At 33.1% G+C, this 20729-nt stretch overlaps 1 protein-coding gene across 1 annotated transcript; it reads left to right on the top strand.

The window, feature by feature from the left end:
• The first annotated feature begins 454 nt into the window (after positions 1–454).
• LOC114319072 (uncharacterized) lies at positions 455–20328 on the top strand. Its single transcript, XM_082908943.1, has 13 exons — positions 455–1864; positions 3973–4144; positions 4820–4932; positions 5109–5210; positions 6807–6876; positions 7452–7507; positions 9204–9254; positions 9455–9559; positions 13261–13305; positions 15940–16039; positions 17880–18085; positions 19505–19588; positions 19848–20328. Exons 1-13 carry the CDS (start codon positions 497–499, stop codon positions 20007–20009), a joined length of 2634 nt encoding a protein of 877 aa, XP_082765069.1. The 5' UTR covers positions 455–496; the 3' UTR covers positions 20010–20328.
• Positions 20329–20729: the final 401 nt, after the last annotated feature.

The following is a 20729-nucleotide window of genomic DNA, read 5'->3' as shown; positions in this document are numbered from 1 at the left end:
CTATTCCCAAATAAGACTTAAGTAAAAATGTATTTGTTTTGATGATAGTGTGGGAGATGGTTAATGATAAGATTATTAGATTATTTTTATATAATATTTAAAAAATTAAAACAAATATTAAAACAAACAGGTGTAATTGGAATAAAAAAAATGCATTGTTTCATACGTTCGGACGAATGACTCAAATCGCTCACTATTTTCCTAATTAGACCTTCTACCTAGCAAAGTTAATCCCCAAACTGAAAGAAATTACTAAGCCTATTAGACTATCAATCTGTCCTTTTTTTCACTTTTAAACATGCTATGATTGCGATTCATAAGCATAATAGTCTAATTTGACCACTCAAACGGCGAAACAAACAAACATGACGTTTTGGTGTTATTGAGGAGAGACCAAGCGTAATTTTGTCAGATTATTAAGACTTTTCTATAATATATGTAAACCTCAGGTAAGTCAGTGTAATTACCTAAAATAAAACAGAAAACCAAAACGAAAATGAAACCGAAACCAGAGTCGAGCTCAACAAGATCGAAGATGGACCGTCCATGGTGTCATCGACCTCCACACCCTCCCTCCTTCAATCCAAACCCTAATGTTCAACCCCACATCCCTCACCCCTTCTACGATCCTTTTATCGATCATCATGGCATTCCCGGCAATCTCCACCGTCCGTTTTCCGATCCTCGGCCTTGGCTTCGAAACCCTAGCTTGGAGTACGGCCAGTTCCATGGGGGTGTTGGATTTAAGAGGATGAGAGATGATGAGATTGATGCTAGATCGTCGAGAATTTCCTCCGAGGATGAGCGTAGATTGAAGTTGATTCGCGATCATGGTGTTGTATCTAGTGGTTCATTGCAAGGTATGGATTTTAATCGCCAAACAAATGAATTTGTTGAAGAAAACTCGGTTTTCGATAGGCATTTTGGGAATGTTGAAGGTTTAGATGAATTGAGAGTATGTAGAAATGATATGCCATTAAAATTACAAAGTAATTTCGATAATTTTGATAGGAAAGGGACATCTTTTCACCCAAATAATTATAGAGAGGAACATGGTTTAACCTTTGGCCAACAGAATATGCATAGTTATAGTAAGGAAGAAATTGGGCATTCTCGATATAGTCAAGGCGAGGATTGTTTGCAGGCTAATGGACATTCGACTAATGTCGAGCAGGGCCGACAAAGTCAAGATGTGGCAACTCTTTATGGCGAAGGTCGAGTTCTGCAGAATTTGGGTTCAGGTGGCAGTTATTTATCTGCTTCACAGAAGGGTGATTTGAATGATCGGTTACATAATAATAGAAACTATCATTCTCATCCAACTAGTTGGCAGGGGTGGTCTGCTTCAAGTGCACCGCACCATGAACAAAGTAATTTTGCAATGGAGAACCGCAATAGTAATCGGCATATGTCCCAACCATATGCAATGCAACACCATATGCAGCCAAATCATGATTTTTATTTCCATGAAAATCATGATGGCAATCAGGATACAGTTGGGCATCAGAATATGCCCCTAGCATCCCAATATGGTTCACGGAATCTTAACAAACAAGGTGGTTATGTATCAGTTCCCGCTGGTGATAGTAGTATTGTCTCTGAAAATATAACTCAGATGCAAACTTCTGGAGTATTTAATGTCCAGCCTCCTCTTCCTATTTCTCCACCGCCAGCAATTACAGTGGGATCTGCAGGGCACCCATTACCACCCCCCAAAACATCATCTTTATTGTTCCCAATTCCTGTTAGTTCCACAGCTACCATACCTTCATCACATGCACCAATTCAAGAAGCCCACTCATTGGCACAACCCTATCTTCTTCATAAATCACATCTCCATGCTTCAACTGGCTTTGCTACTGAGGTATGATGACAAAGTGTTTAACTTCTTTTTATTTTCTTTTGCATCATTTATGCAGTGGCACTTCTCATGGTTTGTTATGCTCTTTTTTTATGAAAATAAAAATAGAAGAGTATTTTTTTTTTTAGATGAATTGCGGTTCTGCACCATTAAAAAACTGTTGTTTTGTACTCGTAATTTTTCGGAAGATGATTACCTTTTTTGCTAGGGGAAAATTACACTTTGATTTGGCCCCAAAACACAAATCCCATGTGGTTCAAAAGTGAACACATAATCCCCTTATGGTTTGTGATGTGTAATATGGACAGAATCTGTTAGTCTAGGAAGCGTGGACATAGAAACCGACATGGTGGTTTTGAGAAAAATCAAGATACAGACAAGGTGATTTGGATTCAATTTGGGAGAGATTGTCTCATTTGGCTTCATTTTGGGCTCACATGTCTCCGTTGTTTAAAGTGGTTCTGCTGTTTTTGATTTCCTAAGATTGGAAAGCTGTTTGTGAACCTTGATTTCTTTCCTTTGTTATATTTTTCAGCGTGTTTTTTCACGTTGTGTAAGAGGACATCTTGTTCTCTCCTTGTGCCTCTTTTTTCATTTTAATGAATGATGTTGTTGGTAAAAAAATAAAAAAAAAAAGTTTTGTTCACCCCGTAAGATCAACATCACAATCAAGTTTGTATATTTTTATTTTCTGTGTATTTTAATAATACACTCATAAACAACTAAAAATAATGAAAAACTAAAACTAATTTAACAACATGAAGAAATCTCTCAATTTATTATTTAAGTTTTATTCAATATAGAAAATATTATCATATCAATTATAAACCATTACATCTGAGTTGTTTGCTTTCATCGACATTAGAAATTGTGGGTTTTCTACTAGCACAAGTAGAAGAAGATAAGTTTTCCTATAACCATTACAATTTACAAGTAAAAATGAAAAATTAGCAATTTCAACAATCAAACATTAAATTAGAATGACAACTGAACAACTTCAACAGCCTGACAATAATTAAAAAATTAAAAAAGAGAATACTACTTGAAGTATTCATAACAGCGTGGCATTATACTAGTTAAAGTATCTATAACAGTGTGGCACTGTACTTTACCCCTTTTACTATATCCCTGTCATTGGATAGCTGGCAACTCTACCATTTCAGTCAATAGACGATTGGGTAGGTGTTCTATGAAGGGGGAGGGAGAGGGTTATGTCTTACAATCTGTTTTAGCAAATAGTATGTGAATTCCTGGTTAGAAAACAGAGTAGCTTGCTAGAATAGGTTGCTTAAGTTGCGGATTAGCTTGCCTAGCCTGATCACAAAAACAGTGAAAGAGACAAAGTTGAGTACCCTTCCAAGTTAAATTCATGTAAAGAATGTTATGATTTCAATTTTAGGAAGCCATAAAGAATGCACCCAAGCATTAAGAAATAAAAATTAGAATAGTTTCTAAAGACATAATAAATAATAAATGTAAAAATGTTCTCGGAAATCCCAAAAAAAATAATAATTGGTTCTCACAAATTCATTTGAGAATGGAATCAAATGTTGAACAAGTCTCAACAGAAACAAATTCAATAAAAGACGTCAATAGTTGTGAATCATAATAGACTACTCTTTTTTGCATGGGTAGCTGTCTAGTAATATAGGCTTTCATATTTTCTGTAACAAAAGTTCATCAACACTTGCTCAAATGTTTCGAAATGTTTAGATTCTTCGTTAATAAGTTAAGGAATAGTAAGGGACTAATTGCTGTTTTCATGTCGTGACACGTTGGATTGTGGTATTGTCTTCCAAATGGAAATTTTTAATCCGAACAGAATTTGGACTCTCCTAACTTTAACTTTGGTTGTGAATTACATTGCAATTTAGACAAAGGATTGACAATTTTAGGAATCTGATTTTTGGACTGACAATTGCTTGTCATTGATTAGTGCAATAATGTACTAGAACAATATGAAAGGTGGAGCTATTAGTTTTTTGTACCTTTTGTTGAGAATGAGTCTCTTGTTCTATAATTTTTTGTTTATCATGGGTCTTTTAAATTTCATTACTAGTGTTACAATAGACTTGTGATGTATTTTTGAAAGCTACCATTGTGCTTTGTAGGAATTTCAAACCATTAAACGAGCATCATCTAGGAAATATATGGGAGAGGGCCAACCTTTTCCACCGATATCCTCGGATAAACAAAAAGTCATTGACGCATCTCACATATTTAAGCAGCCACATCGAGCAACCCGCCCTGATCATATTGTGATAATTCTTCGGGGGCTTCCAGGTGGCTCATTTTAATCTATGCATCTTTGTTAATTGTTCCTCTTTGCATGATTTTGATGGGATAATGTTGAACTTTATTTAAGCTTCTTGTTATTTTTACCTGTCATTTTGTTTTGAATTATTTTTTCTTTATTGAGTACTCATCATACTTATGTTGTATTGCACATCATTAATTCTACTTGATATATGAGAAAATGTAGAATATTTTGATATTTGCTTATGGTTATCGTGTTGTGTAGCTTGTAGGCCACCAATGAGCACCACTGTATGAATCATGAGTACAGGAATTGAAACCAACCTCATTATGAGTATAGCCAAATTTCTTGGTATATTTCTTGGAGAGCAACTAAAGCAGAAGAAATATTCCTCAATTCATTGGATCTTTAGATTTTACTTTTCAATGGGAAGGAAATGCGATGAGAATTAATGTGAAATTTCATTTGACTTGGATAACCATAAAAATTCTTGTGTTTGGTGCACTTCTTTTATATTATATATGTAGAGATTCGTAACATGCAATATATTTATCAAAAATAAAAAATGAAAAAATGCAATACTGTATATGAGCATTTGGTCTTCCATAGAAAATGGAATCTGATTTTGTAAAATGAATGATTGTGTAACTGGTTTACAATTACAACGTTTTGGAGAGTTAAAAGTGGGATTATTCTTTCAGGTAGCGGAAAGAGTTACTTAGCAAAGATGTTGCGTGATCTTGAGGTTGAAAATGGGGCTGATGCACCTAGAATTCATTCCATGGATGATTATTTCATGGTTGAAGTTGAAAAGGTTGGTCCTCAACTTTTATTATTGACTTATTACTCTTGCTGGCTATGCTAGATTTATCCTCCTACTCATCATTGTACTGACCTTCCCTCTGTCATTTATTTTCTGAGACTTTTAATCCAAGTGGAGTTGAGAAAAGTATTAGATATCTGAATTAAGTATTGTTTTCTACTCCATAGGTTGAGGAGAGTGATGTTTCAAAGTCGTCAGGTTTTGTCAGGGGGAAGAAACCAATTGTGAAGAAAGTCATGGAGTACTGTTTTGAACCTGAGATGGAGGAGGTTATCCAACACATCTTAAAGTCTTAGAGATTTAATTGTTTGATATATTGTCCATAGCTTATACCTGTGTGTGCATGTGCTTATTTATTTATTTATTCTTATTTTTTGAAGGCTGATGATTTTTAATTTTAATTTTTTTTTAAACTGTTGTAGAAGAAAATGACAATACTGGTCATTGGGTTAGCCTTATAGCTGAAAACCTTCGACATTCTTTTGCTTGAAATTGAGCTAGCTTGTGCAATCTAATAATGTAACTGGATTTTATCTTGAGTGGTTGATAGAAAACATGAAGTCCTTTTCACATTTCATGAGTTCATTGACTGCTGAATTTTTGCTTGAATGATGTAAAGGAGTTTTCTTGAAAACTAGTAAAAGGGACTTGGGAATTTTTCAAGTTGAGTTGGTCTCAGACTCTGAGCTTGGCTGCATCTAATTTGAACATTTTTGCTGTATACTTTGATAAAAAGACATTGCATCTTTGACTTTAAATGTCAACTAATTTTAAAACTGGTGGATCTTTCACCAATCCGTATTCGGATATCTTTTCTTTTAAGAAATAAAGGAAATCTTCTACATGGCATGGTATATTTCCACCAAAAAGGAAATGTTTTAGCTAATGCTAGATGGTTTACCGTTCACTTCATTGATAAAGTTACCATCAGAAAAATGTCTTTCATGCAGCAGAAATTTCGATTTAGATATTTTAATGGATTTTGCTACATATTAAAAAGAAAAAAGAAAAAAAAAGTGAACATAATACTTGTTAAAAAATCAAAATTTACTGCATATGGCATAAAGTATTTGGTCAGCTTTCTAGCTTCCTTCATATATTCAAAATTGTGTGAAAAGTTTTTAAAAAAAAATACTTATTGATTAATCAGGGAAGTTTTCTCTGGGTCGTATTTTAATTTTAGCTCATGATTATACAGTTTGCTGACTTTGTTAAACTGGCACTGTCCCTTGGTCCATGGACATGGAAAGCAAATATCCATCCATATATTTGACAATAATGATCTTGTTCCTCGGTGAAGTGGCCTGTTCCTCTTCTATAGTGAGAAACTATTTGGTGTTGCAAAACTTTTATGAAAGTTAAGAATGGCTCCATTTGTTTTATCACTTTATGTAATATGCAAAATATCTTATGGTAAATATCTCATGTTTGGAAGTTACTGTGCGTGAAATTTAAAATTGGAAATTCAAGTTGCCTCAATAGTTATGCTGCCTTACATACTTGCAAGATACCAATAGTAGATAATGGACAATATTAATGTGTCATGGACTCATAGTTAATAATATAATCTTTTTTCATGAAAAAAAGTGCATGTTTTGTCTGCAAGACGAGATATCTTAGTAGCTTCTATTTACATCTGCTGTGTATAGTGGCTGATATTCATGGAGGTGTTTTGGTTCTACTTCGTAATCCTATCGAGGTTCTCAAATGACCTATATAAATTTGCACAATCCTTTTTAGTATGCCAACTACATTCATCTTTTTGACTTTCTTGTTAGTCACAACTTCTTGTTATGTACTGCCCTTCATATGATATGTGGCTTTCATTGTTAGTTTCCTATGTTGAAATTTTATCTCTACAACAGGCTTATCGGTCAAGCATGTTGAAGGCCTTTAAAAAGACCCTTGATGACAACATTTTCTCCTTTGTAATTGGTAAGGATTTTCTGTGGTGAAATTGGCATATTATTTGAAAAGTAGAAGCTTTATATTAGTTCTTTAAGTGTTTGTATTTCTTTGTTTTAATTTCCCCTTAATTTTCTAGTTGTTTGCAAGGTTGTTGGTACTGGTATTGTCAAGATCTTCATTTCTTTTGAGATTGAATTGCTTACATTTTTTTAAATTTATATTTTACAATACATTGATTGACATGAATTTTCTTTTTGCTTGGATGAGCTTGGGCATTAATTATTTATTCATTTCTTCAACTTGGTGATGTTTGTATCTCTTAGAGCTTGTTTGTGTTGGTATGTTTGTTTAGTTTGGGAAAAGAATGGCTTTAACTTTTAACTTTCCTTCTAAGTTTTTAAGCCTAAGGCATTAATAGACAATTTGAAGAAATTATTCTAGATTATGTTGGCTTGTCATGGTGTACAAGCTCAAAGATCTAGTTTGATTATAGATTAAGAGGTGATGCAGTGCTTATGCACTGCCTTCATTTTCACTAACCACGGATGCAGTTTTGTTCGGCAATTGACTCATTTGTTGCTGGTATGTGTGCCTCGTCTTAGTGGATGACCGCAATCTGCGGGTAGCTGATTTTGCTCAGTATTGGGCAACTGCAAAGGTATACCCTCAATTCTCTCCATCTCCCAACCTCTGCGAGTATTTCTGTTCTCATTATCCTGTTTTCTGGGGATTTAAAGGTCTGAGGGTTCTCATCCTTGTATGTAGATTTCCTTTAGTTGGACATATTATTTTACTTGTTCAGTTGGTGGTGGCCTTGAACATCATTATTGGCTGATTTTTCTTGTATAGGAAAAGAATTGCACATTCATATTGTTGATGCAGTTTCTTTTTAATATTGTCAATCTTGTTCCTACATGGCGGTGGAGGGTGCTTAACTTGCAGAGCTACTGTTTTAAGATTTTAACTTTTCACTTTGGGAAAATATCATTTCAGTGATAAGTAACAAAAATAATATCAGTTTGATGGAAAACTTTATAGGTTTATCTTTTAATGTTGCAAAGTTTTTCATGAAGATGAAAATATTTTTTAGAAGTTCCATTGAAATGATATTTCCCCTTTCTCTTTTCCCAATTTTTTACTTATGTTATTTCTTGGTGTGGTCAGTAATTAACTCTTCCACCTGGTTCCATAAACTCTAGTTTGGATAGAAATCTTGATTTTGAAGCCTGTGTCTACACACTATTTCTCTATTTTTACTAGTGCCTGTTTCAATAAGAAAGATACTTTGTGAATCCTTGATCTCTTTTTATTTTTATTTTTTGAATGAGTTCACTGCTGCACATTAAATGCTGCTTCCTTGTCAGAAGCTTATAGTGCAAGCTATAACAAAATCTCCGAACTGCTACTCTTACACTTTTTAAGTGTTATTTGTTAATGACATATAAAGAAATTGATATGGTTCCTTGGATTGACTATGAGTTTACGCTGCTTTAATGTTTATTATACACCATGTTGTGGACTTCTGCCCAAATGAATGGACGAAGGGAAGGCTTTGTTTGCTCATTTTTGGCTTTGTTTGCTCATTTTTGGACAAAAAAAGTGAAAACATATGTGGGTGCCAATTGGTATTGTCTGGTGATGGTGGCCTTGTTATAGATTTTCTTACGTTGTTTTTTTTTTTTGTTTGTTTGCCTGGTTTGGTTTGGTTAGCTGAATAGGCTGAAGATGGCTTAAAATGTATCAGTATTTGTTTGGTTGCTTGAGTAGAATCTTTACTGCAAGTGCTTCCTCAATTTGTTGCTCAAGCTTTCATCTGAATTTTAATATTTGAAAAAATTGCAAATTTGTCAAACCAACAATAAAGTATACTTCAGTCCTCTACCCCAAATCATCTTTATAATTTAAATTCGATGCAATATATGAATTCAAGAATTTTGAGCTTTATGTACAACTGTAAATTTGGCCTCATTCAAAATAACTAGATTGTATGGATTTTGTAAACACATAATAAATCTTTCTACGAAGCTTGTTTGTTCATATGCACATTTTAAGACCTATTCAACCAATTTGCTTATGTCTGGACCAAAATGATCAGATTTTATTGGGGTGCTGTGAATAGATAATAAACCATTCCAGAGCAAACTTATTTGTTCAGATTTACTTTTGAGACCTCTTCAACTAATTTGCCTGTATTGGAAACTGTCTTTTTACTAACCTTTTGTTACTGCCAATGCTCCTGGTACTAGTACTGTTTGTACTGTTGCTTTTATAACGATGTTTCAACTATGGAGTGCTTGTTTGAGATGTGATTGTTCGTTATTTGCTTTGCTCATTGTTTGTTGCTTACATTTCAGAGATCGGGTTATGAAGTGTACCTATTAGAAGCTACCTACAAGGATCCAGCGGTGAGTATCTATCATGTACTAGTACTTTGATTATTATATTATAATTCATGCTGATTAGGATTTGGAAGGCCTAAAATGTTCAAATTTTGATTTTACTTGCACTAATGGTAATTGTTTTTACCTGTGTAATAATAGAAATTGGACCGAAATTTCTCTTCCCAAATCAGAAATTCACATTTTATTTTTTTGTGGAATTTCAGGGTTGTGCAGCTCGGAATGTGCATGGTTTCACCCAGGATGACATACAAAAGATGGCGAGACAATGGGAAGAAGCTCCATCCTTGTACTTAAAATTAGACGTCAAGGTTTGTTGAATTGGGTTTCAGATTTTGTTCTGGTCACAAATACTGAAAGTTCTTATACATAAAAAACCTATGGGTATGGGTTGTGTTAAACTAAAAAAAAAAAAAAAAGAACGAATTATGAGAGACTGATAAGAACCACGGATAAGAATAAGAACCACATATACGGACAGGACACGGAAGATGGATATGACGTGATATAGACATGTCAATACAACAATTTTTAAAATATCACGACATGACACAGTGAGGACACAAGAACTTACATAGATACATGAGATTAATAACAATTTTTTCATTTTAAAATTAACAATAGATATTTTATGGGCGAATTACACTAACATTCCCTACAGTTTGGGGCTTGTGTCACTTTGGTCTCTGACTTTTCAATTGTAATACATTTGACCCTAAATTTTGAATTGTGTTCCAAATAAGGACGATCAAAGATGTTTCCTTTGCAAACGGTCCATTTCAAGAGTAAAGTCATCATACAACTTATTTTGTGTTGGTTAACTTGTATGCTATTTGAATTGTAATGGCCTTTTTTTTAATGAACAACGTTGGAATTTTCTTGGTTATGAGGTTATATTTGGTTAGGGTTTCAAAATCTATTTTCAGAAAATTTTTCTAAGAAACTAAAAATTAAATTGGTGAAAAAAAAATTAAAAATACATCATTTTTATATAATTTTATCTTTCGGGAGAGTAGAAATAATTTTTTTAAATATTTTTTTTTTATATTTATTTTTATTAAATTAGTTTCTTTTTTTTCAAAAGTCAAATATGGTGATAATTTGATGTCATTATTAAACCAATCCATTAAATCAAAAAATCTAAAACTAAAAACATTTCATATATTAAGCATATCGGTTGCACATTAAAAGCCTAATAACCATCCATTACATAATAACTATCCAAAAATATCTGTTAACGATAAATTCAATCATCTATTACATGATAACCCTCCAAAAACATCAACAAAAACAATCATCCATTATGTGATCATCATTCAAACCCATACTAAAAAATAATTTGGTAAAAAAAATTTAAAAAAAAAATATAAAAGATTTATCATTTTTATATAATTTTATTTTTGGTGGATAGAAATAATTTTTAAAAATTCAAAAATAATTTTTTTGATATTTATTTTTGTCAAACTAGTTTATGTTTCTATCAAATTGATGATTTTGCCCTTGAAATAGAGCAATAGTGTGTTCAATTGTCCTTATTTGGAATGAGATTCAAAATTCAAGATCAAATGTGTCACAATTGAAAGGTTAAGGACCAAAATGACAAAAGTTCCAAACTATAGGGACCATTAGTGTAATTCGTTCATATTTTATTATGGGTCATGCTAATGACAACCCAATCAATTGTCAATAAGCGGAGGAAAATGCCAAAAAATTAAGTATTTCAAGGGATGTTTTACACTTCAACATTCACATGTTCCTATTTACTTTTCACCTAGGAAGCATGGGCACTCGAAAATGGGTGTCATGCTTGTGTTTGACACACATTGGATACTGACGCAGCACGAACACATGTCCACATGGCTGACATGCCATGTAGGGGTATCAATTTTTTAATTGTTATTTTTTTGTAGGACACTTAGGGAATATTTTATGAACATGTGTGTCCAGTGTTTGGATATGCCTAATGATAGTGTTGTGTTTAAAAATATATATATATATATATATAATTATGATTCATGGTCAAAGTAACACATATGCATCAATGTCTCTCATATCTCTATATCCTAAATTTATATTTCTATAAGTAGAAAATAAAAATATTAAAAAAATATTCTTTTTTACCATATCGCCGACGTGTCTGTATCCTTTTTCTTTTGCTTTTTTTTTTTCCCCGAAAATTGCTATCCTATGTCATTGCTCTTAGCTTTTCACACATTTCAATATACCTTTTTGCACATCCACTGAGATGAATGACAGCCCAATGGGCAATAATTAGAAATTTCTTTTTATTATATCAAAATATTAAGAAATCACTTTCTAAATTGTATATATTAAAAAAGATCTGTGAACAAAAAATTCAAATATTTATTTTAGAAGGTTTATTTCTAAATAAGTTGGAAATTTAATAGGTATACATTCACATTGTCTGGGTTTAATCATTAGTTCCCAAGTTATTTCTTCAAATTTGCTATGTGTTTATTGGATGTCCAACTAATGGACATGGATGTCCCTCAAGTGTTCGAAGCGTGCGTAGTTCTAAAGTTTAGAAAATAAAAAAATAAAAACTAGCATGATTGGTTGGACATGTGTTGGGAGCTATGAAGTATTGATATGGATATGGGATATGCCGAAATCGGTACGAAACAATACAAATGCGTTAATACAAAAATTTCTAAGTAAGATATGGATGCATTGAGGATTAGCAATATGTGTATATTTATATCATGTATATATATAAAAATAAATATGTAATTTTATATCCATATATTATAACAAATTATTTATCTTTAATTAATTATCTATCAAATATTCTCCATTTCAATTTTATTATAACAAATTATGTTATGTTATGTGCAAGCTTTGACCAAATTTGATATGTTTTAAACTCACAATTTCCCAATTTTTCTGTATACGACATATTGAAAACTATTCTTTCATTTATTCTAACAATTATACTCTAATGCTACACAAGAAATACTACATCTTAATTTCAAGATGGGTTGGATATGTAGAGTATCTAGAAAGTATTCTTCAATACTTAGAGCATTTCCAACGGTGTACCAAATGTTTCACCAAATCTGAGTCAAAAAGGGGCCATTTCCTTAATTTGATACTTCGCGCTCCAACGGTTCAACATCAAATCCGTTTCATCAAATTTGCGCTGGGCAACCGGTTGGTCGACCGGCCGGTCCGGTCGGCCGGTAACGGCAAAAAAATTTATTTATTTATTTGTTTTTTTTTTACTAGTTTGAACCTTTTTTTTTTTTAACTTTTTCAACTTTTGGTGGTCGACCGGGTGGTCAACCGGCCGGTCGACCGGGTGGTCGACCACCTAGGCAAAATTTTTATTTATTTATTTTTTTTGACTGGTTTGAACCTTTTTGTGAACGGTCTGAACTTTCTCCGGAGCGACCGGTTGGTTAACCGGTTGGTCAACCGGATGGTCGACCCGTTCGTCTCATCCCAACAGTTAGGAACAGTGATTTGCTGAAATGCTTCGCCTGCACTCAGTTTGGTACCATTTTTGCTGAATGCTGGATTTGATATCGATTTGGTGAAACCGTTGGAGCTTAAAAAAGTGGCTTTTTCACCAAATTTTAAATTTGATGCCAGGTTTGGTTCACCGTTGGAGATGGTCTTACTCAATACTAAACTTAATAAAAAAAAAAAAAAAAGTACTAAAAGTTTAAAGAAAATTAATTTATAATTGTGGATATGTTTAGGATGTATCAGATATGTATATGCGAGTATCCGATGAGTATCAATGTTCGATATGGTTACTTCACGGATACAACCCCTTTGTCAAAGTATCCGTGCTTCATAAGTTGGAAGTGTCAAATGAGTGTTAGTGTTTGACATTGACATAGTACCTTTGAAGTGTCCGTGTTTCTTAGATAAGAAAAAGTGAAGTGATTTGTGGCAGTTTATGTTTCCTTAAAAAGTTTAAAACCTTGCTTTGACATATATTGACATATTTGTTTCGTTTTATGTGCAATTTTTGCTGGCATGGCAGTCATTGTTCCACGGAGAGGATTTGAAGGAAAGCGGGATTCAAGAGGTAATTTTATAGAATATATACCAGTTGAATGCTTTTGTGAGTTACCTAGATTAAGAAAGTGCTTTTGAAGTTACTTTAATTTCGTACTTGAATAGTTAAAACATGATGTAGTTTTGATTCTTGTTGAGGAAAAGATTATATCTGTTGTGGTTCTCTATAAATAACGCCCCCTCAATCCCCAAGTTTGTGGTGGGACATTATTGGGTTGGTATATTGTTGGCCTCAGACTACACTCTGTCTGATGCCTCCAAGGTGAGGTCTGATGTAGATATCTTGAAGCACAATCCAATGCCTGATTATCATTTTACATTATATGTCTAGTTTTTTATCCTGCATATTTTGTCTTTTTAGTTGACATCTTCCTTAGAAGAGGATGCATAGAAGTTGTTGGGTAAACCATATTAAGGGATGTTGTCTAAAACTTTCAATGAGTCTGTGAGGTTATGTGTCTTTGATGGGCAATGATCAGCTGCCACTTAAATCTATGTCATCTTAGAAGGGGGTTTGAATTTGACTAATCACTAAATGCTTAATACACCTAATGAAACTGATTTTATATTAAATCTTAACAAAAAAATTTAATCCTTAGATTTTCAATTTCTATTAGCTATCAAAAGTTTCCGGTTTAATTTTGAATTATGCCAAACAAACCCTTTCTCTCCTCTTTTAAAGCTATGGCTATGTTATCTCCTTGATATGATTTTCTATGAATTAATTTGATTCACCAGATCCTTGTTCTTCATTTATAGAATTAAGATGAGTCTTTTGCACAATTATCATTTTTGGTGTAAATGATAAATATTTTTTTTTTCATTTTTTTTTATTGTTATTTCTGTGATCCTCCTTTCTTCTTGTAGATTTCACTGTTGAGCTCAACCTCAGTGTTGTCAGCAAACCTCAGGAGGCAATTAGTATTTTAGGCAAATCTCAAGGGCAATTACAATCACCCTTTACTTTTCCTAATAATATACAAGAACACCCCTTATGGTAACTAAACATTAAAAAAAAAACATAACTAAAGATGGTGTTGTCAGCAATTTGATATTTTAAAATATAAAACAATGCTCTTATTACATATAACTTATAAGATATGAAAAAAAAGAGTCCCAATTAATACACATTTATGTGTTTTTGGGAGGAGAAAGATTGAGTACACACCTTATTTATCAAAAAAAAAAAAAAAAGATTGGGTGTACACCTAACCTTTAACATAGTGCACAAAGTGATTGCTTCGAGACTTAAACCCATAACCTCAAGGTTATTAGGCCAATGTTATATAACTTATAAGATATAAGAATGCCCTCAATTAGATAAAAATGACAAGACAATTATGTCTTTAATAATAAAATGTAACATCCTAAGTACAATTTAAAATTTATTAGGTTCGCATAAAAAATAAAAATTAAGTTGTGTATGCATCTTAATTCATATCCTCATAAAAAAATCAAATGAAAATATGATAATAATATATAAATGTATCACACTTTATCAAACCAACAAGAAAAAAGGGGCTAAATTTAGGAGATGTGATAGACCAAAATTAATGACCAATACTATTATCAGGTAGTTTTTGTTTTTGCTAAATAAAATATAAAACATTTGATTCTAAGTTGTTGTATGTTGCTTGGGCAAACACCAGATTAACTTCACATTAGGCAGCCTGATAAATTTATTGAGATTCTCTTTATGTTATTTGATCAGATGCATATGTATCTTGGATAGAGGTCAAGTTTTAATGCCCGTCAATCGACAACCTTGACAAGGGATGTTAGTGTAATTTTTGGTTTGGTTCAGGGTTACCCTGTATTTGTTAGAAACCTCAGGGGGTGTCAATGTAATTTATTTTAATAATTATCTTCAAAATTCTTGCTGCTCATATGTTTGAGTGAGACACTATGGGTAAAATTCTACATTGGGCAGACTTTTCTCTGTTACTTCCCCACATAGTTAATTATTAACATGAATAGGTTGTCGTAATTTTTACTACTCTAAATTGAAGCTCATTAATTATATTATTCGTGTCAGTTTCGCCATTTTTTTTGGGGACCAAATTTATGGGGGGGTAACCTGTGATTATCATACATTCCGCAACTACATATGTTTAACACAGGAAGTGGCATTTTGAATATGGTGGTATCTTTGCAATGTTCGACCAAATTGACATTGCTATCGTGAGTAGTGAAAGTAATGAGATAAGTAGGAACTCTATAGCTGAATTCACACTTCAGTTTGTAATGAAGAGGCAAGATACACTTTGTTCTTGTGGACATTGTCAGAGTAATAAAAGCAGTGTCTTGTCTTGTTATTATTGTCTAAACTGGTGTTAGATGTGGACATGTTTTTCATGCTATGATTCCAGCAGACCATCAATACGGGGAAGTGTCTCTTATCCAGTGGAAATATTTAAACTACTGAAAAGAGAAGACTAGAGTGTACTATGAATGGGAGGAAACAGAGAACAGAAATAAAATTATTAATTTCTTCCTCGAGAATTTCTTATTATGCATTTACCAAGTTAACGATGTCTAATTTTAATCTAACAGTAGTTTGTAACTTTTTTTTTAACCCCTTGGAGTTCATAATTTTTGTAGATGTTATTACTAGGCTGTTGGTTTCTCATGTCAAATCTTTCAGGTAGATATGGATATAGAAGATGGAGATGCTGCAGGTACCTTATCTGGATCAGAAGAAAGGAGTCAGATCACAGTACCTCTAAGAGATTTTTCACCTGATGGTATGTTTTAAGCAAACTGTATTTAACACTATATATATATATATATATATATTTTGCCTTTTAATTGGTTATTTTTTATTTTTATGAAAGACCGTGTCAGTCAGTGGTAAGTTTAACAAAGAAGCAATGTTTCAAAACATAAAGGCCCCGTTTGTTTTGGGCTATAGAGAGGGTATTAGGACTAGTAATACCAAGGTATTACCAAAGCCCCTGTTTGTTTGCAGAGAAAGGGTTGGGACTATTAGTCCCTTGGTATTGCTAATACCCTTGGAAGGGGGATTGGTAAGGAGGAGGTAGAGATGGTATTAGAAAATAGTGAGGGGATTAGAAATTTTTTTATTTTTTATATATTGGGAATTTTTTTTTTAATATAATGTTTAATTTTTTATATTTTTTTATTTGTTTTATTATTTTATATAAAAATAATTTAACAATTCCTCATTATTAATCCCCTCACTATCAATCCCCTCACTATTAATCCCCTCACTATCAATCCCCTCACTAACAATCCCCTCACTATTAATCCCCTCATTAAATGGTTTGGCACCCTCTGGTCAAGGCAACCATAGCCAAAGAAAGAAAACCAAAACACACTTTATGTTATGTTATGTTATTTTTGATAATTTTTGTTAGAATAATGCTATATGTACTAAATAGTGTACCAATTGATGATGTGTCATAATTTAAAAGGTTTTTGGGATTTGTAATGTGATTAATGAGTGGGGTCAATAATAATATCATAACTAGTGTTGGTACACTAATTAGTACACTAATTGGTGCATGTAGCACCATCATTTTTGTTATAGTGCATGGGTATGGCTGATATTACATAACAGCACACAGATACTAACAATGGGGTCTATGATCACAATTTAAAACCATACTCTATCCCACTGAGTCTTGAACAGGTTTGGCCTTGCAAGTTGAACCCAATGAGTGATCAAGATAAGGAAAACACATGGTTGTATGCCTTCTCAATGTCCAGCCATAAATATCCCAGACATTTTATCTTAAATGCTAGAATCCACATACTTATCAGCCACTAGAGCCATTTACAAAGTTTGGTTGTCTTCAATGGACTCATTTTGAGAATCTGTTACTGTATCACCCTCTGCCTGTGTCCCTGATCTTAAAGCTAGCATTTGGACCAATGTTTTTTAAACAAATCCCATCAAACTACTTGGAATGAAGTCCCTGGTATCTCCTGCTCCACCTTTTGCAATATGAGTGCTGTTTAAGAAGCGTTTAAAACTCCTATCAGGCTCCTCCTCCTCAAAGATCCTGGCTTGCAGAGAACAATAACATTGCCATAATAAATGAAAATTATCGCACTGAGTGAACAGTTGGAGCGTTATTGTCCATGGGGCTTTGCTTGTTTGTGTATTCCCACATTGACAGGATTATACGTCCAATAGATGTGTGAGAAGGCATTGGGAAATACATGCTGAGGGCTGTAGTTCCTTGTGATTTATTTTGGCTTCTTTAGATGCTTGTTGCCTTTTTGTGTGTTGTATCTTGTTTGGTGGTTGTGTCCTGGGATTGCAAAATTCCACCTTTGGTGGCTATGGTAGTTTGGTACTATTATAGTTATTAGACAGAAAACATAAATAAAAAAGCTTGGTACAATTTTATGAACATTGAACATACTAGCATTATGTTTTGCGTACTTTTGGAAAACAGTTTAGCCATGTGGTACAACTACTTAATAATACATGTGAAAAGAATTTGTTTTCAAGTTTCAACATTTTTGTAGCACGCATTGTTGATTATTTCTTACGTCATTCAAATTTGGCATCTGGGACAAATTTTATCCCATTTTCATCATCCTTTAAATATTTAGGCTCTTCGAAAGAAGAGAAAAAATGGGATGCTGAAGGATACCATCCAAGGGAAGAAGTGAAGGAATTGGGCAGGAGTAAATGGTCAGATGGTTTAGATGATGATATCACCAAAAGATCTGAAGCTAATAAAGGGAATTTAAATGCTCTTTCTGGGCTAATTAAGGCTTACACCAAGGAAGTTAAATCCGTACATTGGGGTGACCAGGTATGTGTTGCATATCATATTTTTATTTTGTTATTGAACACATTCATACAAGTATTCTTCTTGTGTTATTGGTCAAACCACATTCAAAATTGCTCTCCATGGTGTTCTTTTATTTATTTATTTATTTTTGTTTTTATTTGGTGTGGTATTGTATATTTTTAAAGTTTCCATATTGATTGACATTTCAGGTTAAGTTATTATCATTATTATTTTCCTTTTTGTTGCAGCAATATGGATTAAGGGTAGAAAATTAAGATGTATGCTAGTAAATCTGTCAAATAAAAAATAAAAATTGCCAATAAACTCAATATTTGTTTTCATTCACCATTATGGGGAAAGGATACTGCACAGTGCAAAGTTGTTTAAAAGGTAATCGATATATATCAATGAAAATTTTCTAACTTCTGTAATGCCTACCATACTTTAGAAGAGAAGAAGGCAAGACTGGAAAGGGTTGATTGCTTGATTGGTAACTTTATGCGATGAAGCAACAGTTCAGCTTTTAGTGAAAATTTTGAGGGGAAGAGATGAAAAATGCAAATTCTAATTTTTTTTAGTATTTTTTTTGTTTTTTGTTTTTTTTTAATCAGAAAACTTTTAGGCCTTGGAACAAGTGTTTTTTTTTTTAAACATAGGGGAAGCCATTTACAAATGCAAAATTTCTACATTTATCGGTTGATTCTCAAGGAGTTCTTGCATCCAAAGGCCTTTACCTTGTGGTTAGTCTTTATGAGATTGTGACCTAGTTTCCTTCAATCAAGCTATAGGGCTCCCTTTCCAGCAAAAAAGTAAAAATAAAAAAGTCTCTCAAACCACAGATTATTATTTATTTAAAAATATATATATATATATATCATCACAGGTTCTCAATCTCAAAGAGCTTTTGTTTGAGAAAGATATTCAGTCTTCATTGCAAACGAGTTTGTGATGTAGAGGAGACTTGTATTCTTAATGTTCTTACCAAAAAAAAAAAACCACGGAGCAGCTGTAATTGAAGTGTGGGATAATATGGATTTGGGGATGCTTGTCATCTTGAGTGATGAGTCCCTGAAGGATATTGATAAGCTTTTTGTTTAATGGGAATTTAAAGCTCACTAAGGCATTAAACATGCCACTTGGGTTGGGTTGCACACATCTGAAGGGTGTGTGAAGAGTAGCTTGATACTGGGTTGGGATTCTTTCGATGTTTGCACCCAAAAGATGTATGATAATTGACCAGCCTGTTAATGGATTAGCTTGTCTAATTTCTTCGAAGGCTGTATGATAGTTTTTGATAGTTTGATTTTGTTCTGTGCCAATCGTTTGCCTATGATGTTTCCTTGTTTCTGCCTTTTGCAATGAAACATGCTCTGCTTTTGGAATGCCTACCACTTTCTGTACCTCATGTCTTTGCTGCTTGCATTTTCTTTTATTTTGCAGGTTGGCAATACTGGCTTCTCCATAGGTGCAGTACGAAAGGTTAATGTATCCTTGGTGATTGGGCCTGGTGCTGGCTACAACTTTGTGAGTACTCACCTACTCCAAGTGGCATGATTTAATTTTAAAAAAATATTTTTTCAGTCGAGTGTGATTGGGGGAAGGTTCACTTTTTTAGTGAGTAGGTGTTTTATTTTGGTTTGGTGAATTTACTTCCTAGTATGCGCGCATTAATGACATAGCTTAATGTTCATGATTCTTGTCTCTCTAACAACTGCGTTTTGTTTCCTATTGAACGGGGGAATATGTCTTGTGACCAAGTTATATTTTATTTGAACACTTGCAGATATCTAACCCCTTACCTGAAGATGGTGCTTCAACCCAGAATGCGGGTGAGTCAAAAAGGCAAAGCGTATTCCAAGAGAGAATTCGTGCAGAACACGAGTCTTTTAGAATTGTTTTTGACAAGAGGCGACGGCAAATTGGTGGGCTTGGCTTGGAGGAATGATACATTTAAGTTGCCCTTTGACTAAACACCCCCGATCCCTTACTCGTGCGATGCCATTGTAGTAGTTGTTTGTAGTATTATAGTCTGTGGAAGAAGAACGAGCAATTAGCTGTGTCATTGTAATTGTAAAAGCTTAATAAAGGCTGCCATTGAATGATAGAAAGTTGATGGGTTGTGCACTTGATCTTTTGATACACTGGTTTCAACACACATTGCTCGCAAATTGGGTTAGAGAGCAAAACAAAAATGATTTAAATTCTAGTGAAAGGCCTCTAAATGTTTTATTATTATTTACTGGATAAATCACGGGTTGATCGAATCGGTCCAGCTCCCTTTTTTTTTTTTTTTTCAGTTTTTCTTTTTTTTTTCTTTCTTTCTTTCTTATTTTTTATATATATATATATATATATATATAATATAAGAATATAAGAAAATTTTAATTTGAAACTCTTTTTTAAGGGTCTTCTCTTGTGAGGAATCTCATTAAGAGTTTTGATGAAATTATTGTGAAAGTCTTCACCTATTTATAAGAAAAAAATTCTTTAAAAAAGACTCAAGAAATTCATGTGGGATTCAATGAAATGTATTGGAGGGAATATTGAAATTTTGATATCCCTCCTTCCAAAATTTTTGCTCTCTTTTCAATTAAATTATTTGAATTAAAATCATATGGAGGGAATATTAAACATTTGATTTCATCTTCCAAAATTGAAATTAATA

The sequence above is a fragment of the Camellia sinensis genome, chromosome 15 (assembly GCF_055761805.1).
Source record: "Camellia sinensis isolate YWXY chromosome 15, ASM5576180v1, whole genome shotgun sequence".
Classification (NCBI taxonomy): domain Eukaryota; kingdom Viridiplantae; phylum Streptophyta; class Magnoliopsida; order Ericales; family Theaceae; genus Camellia; species Camellia sinensis.
This window is presented reverse-complemented; position numbering and strand designations above follow the sequence as displayed.

Bases quoted from the DNA above. Each gene is read 5' to 3' on its own strand.
- LOC114319072 (XM_082908943.1), top strand. From the start codon at position 497: ATGAAACCGAAACCAGAGTCGAGCTCAACAAGATCGAAGATGGACCGT. The intron at 4,933-5,108 runs GTTGGTCCTCAA...TCTACTCCATAG, and splicing joins TCATGGTTGAAGTTGAAAAG to GTTGAGGAGAGTGATGTTTC. The intron at 18,086-19,504 runs GTATGTGTTGCA...TTTATTTTGCAG, and splicing joins CCGTACATTGGGGTGACCAG to GTTGGCAATACTGGCTTCTC.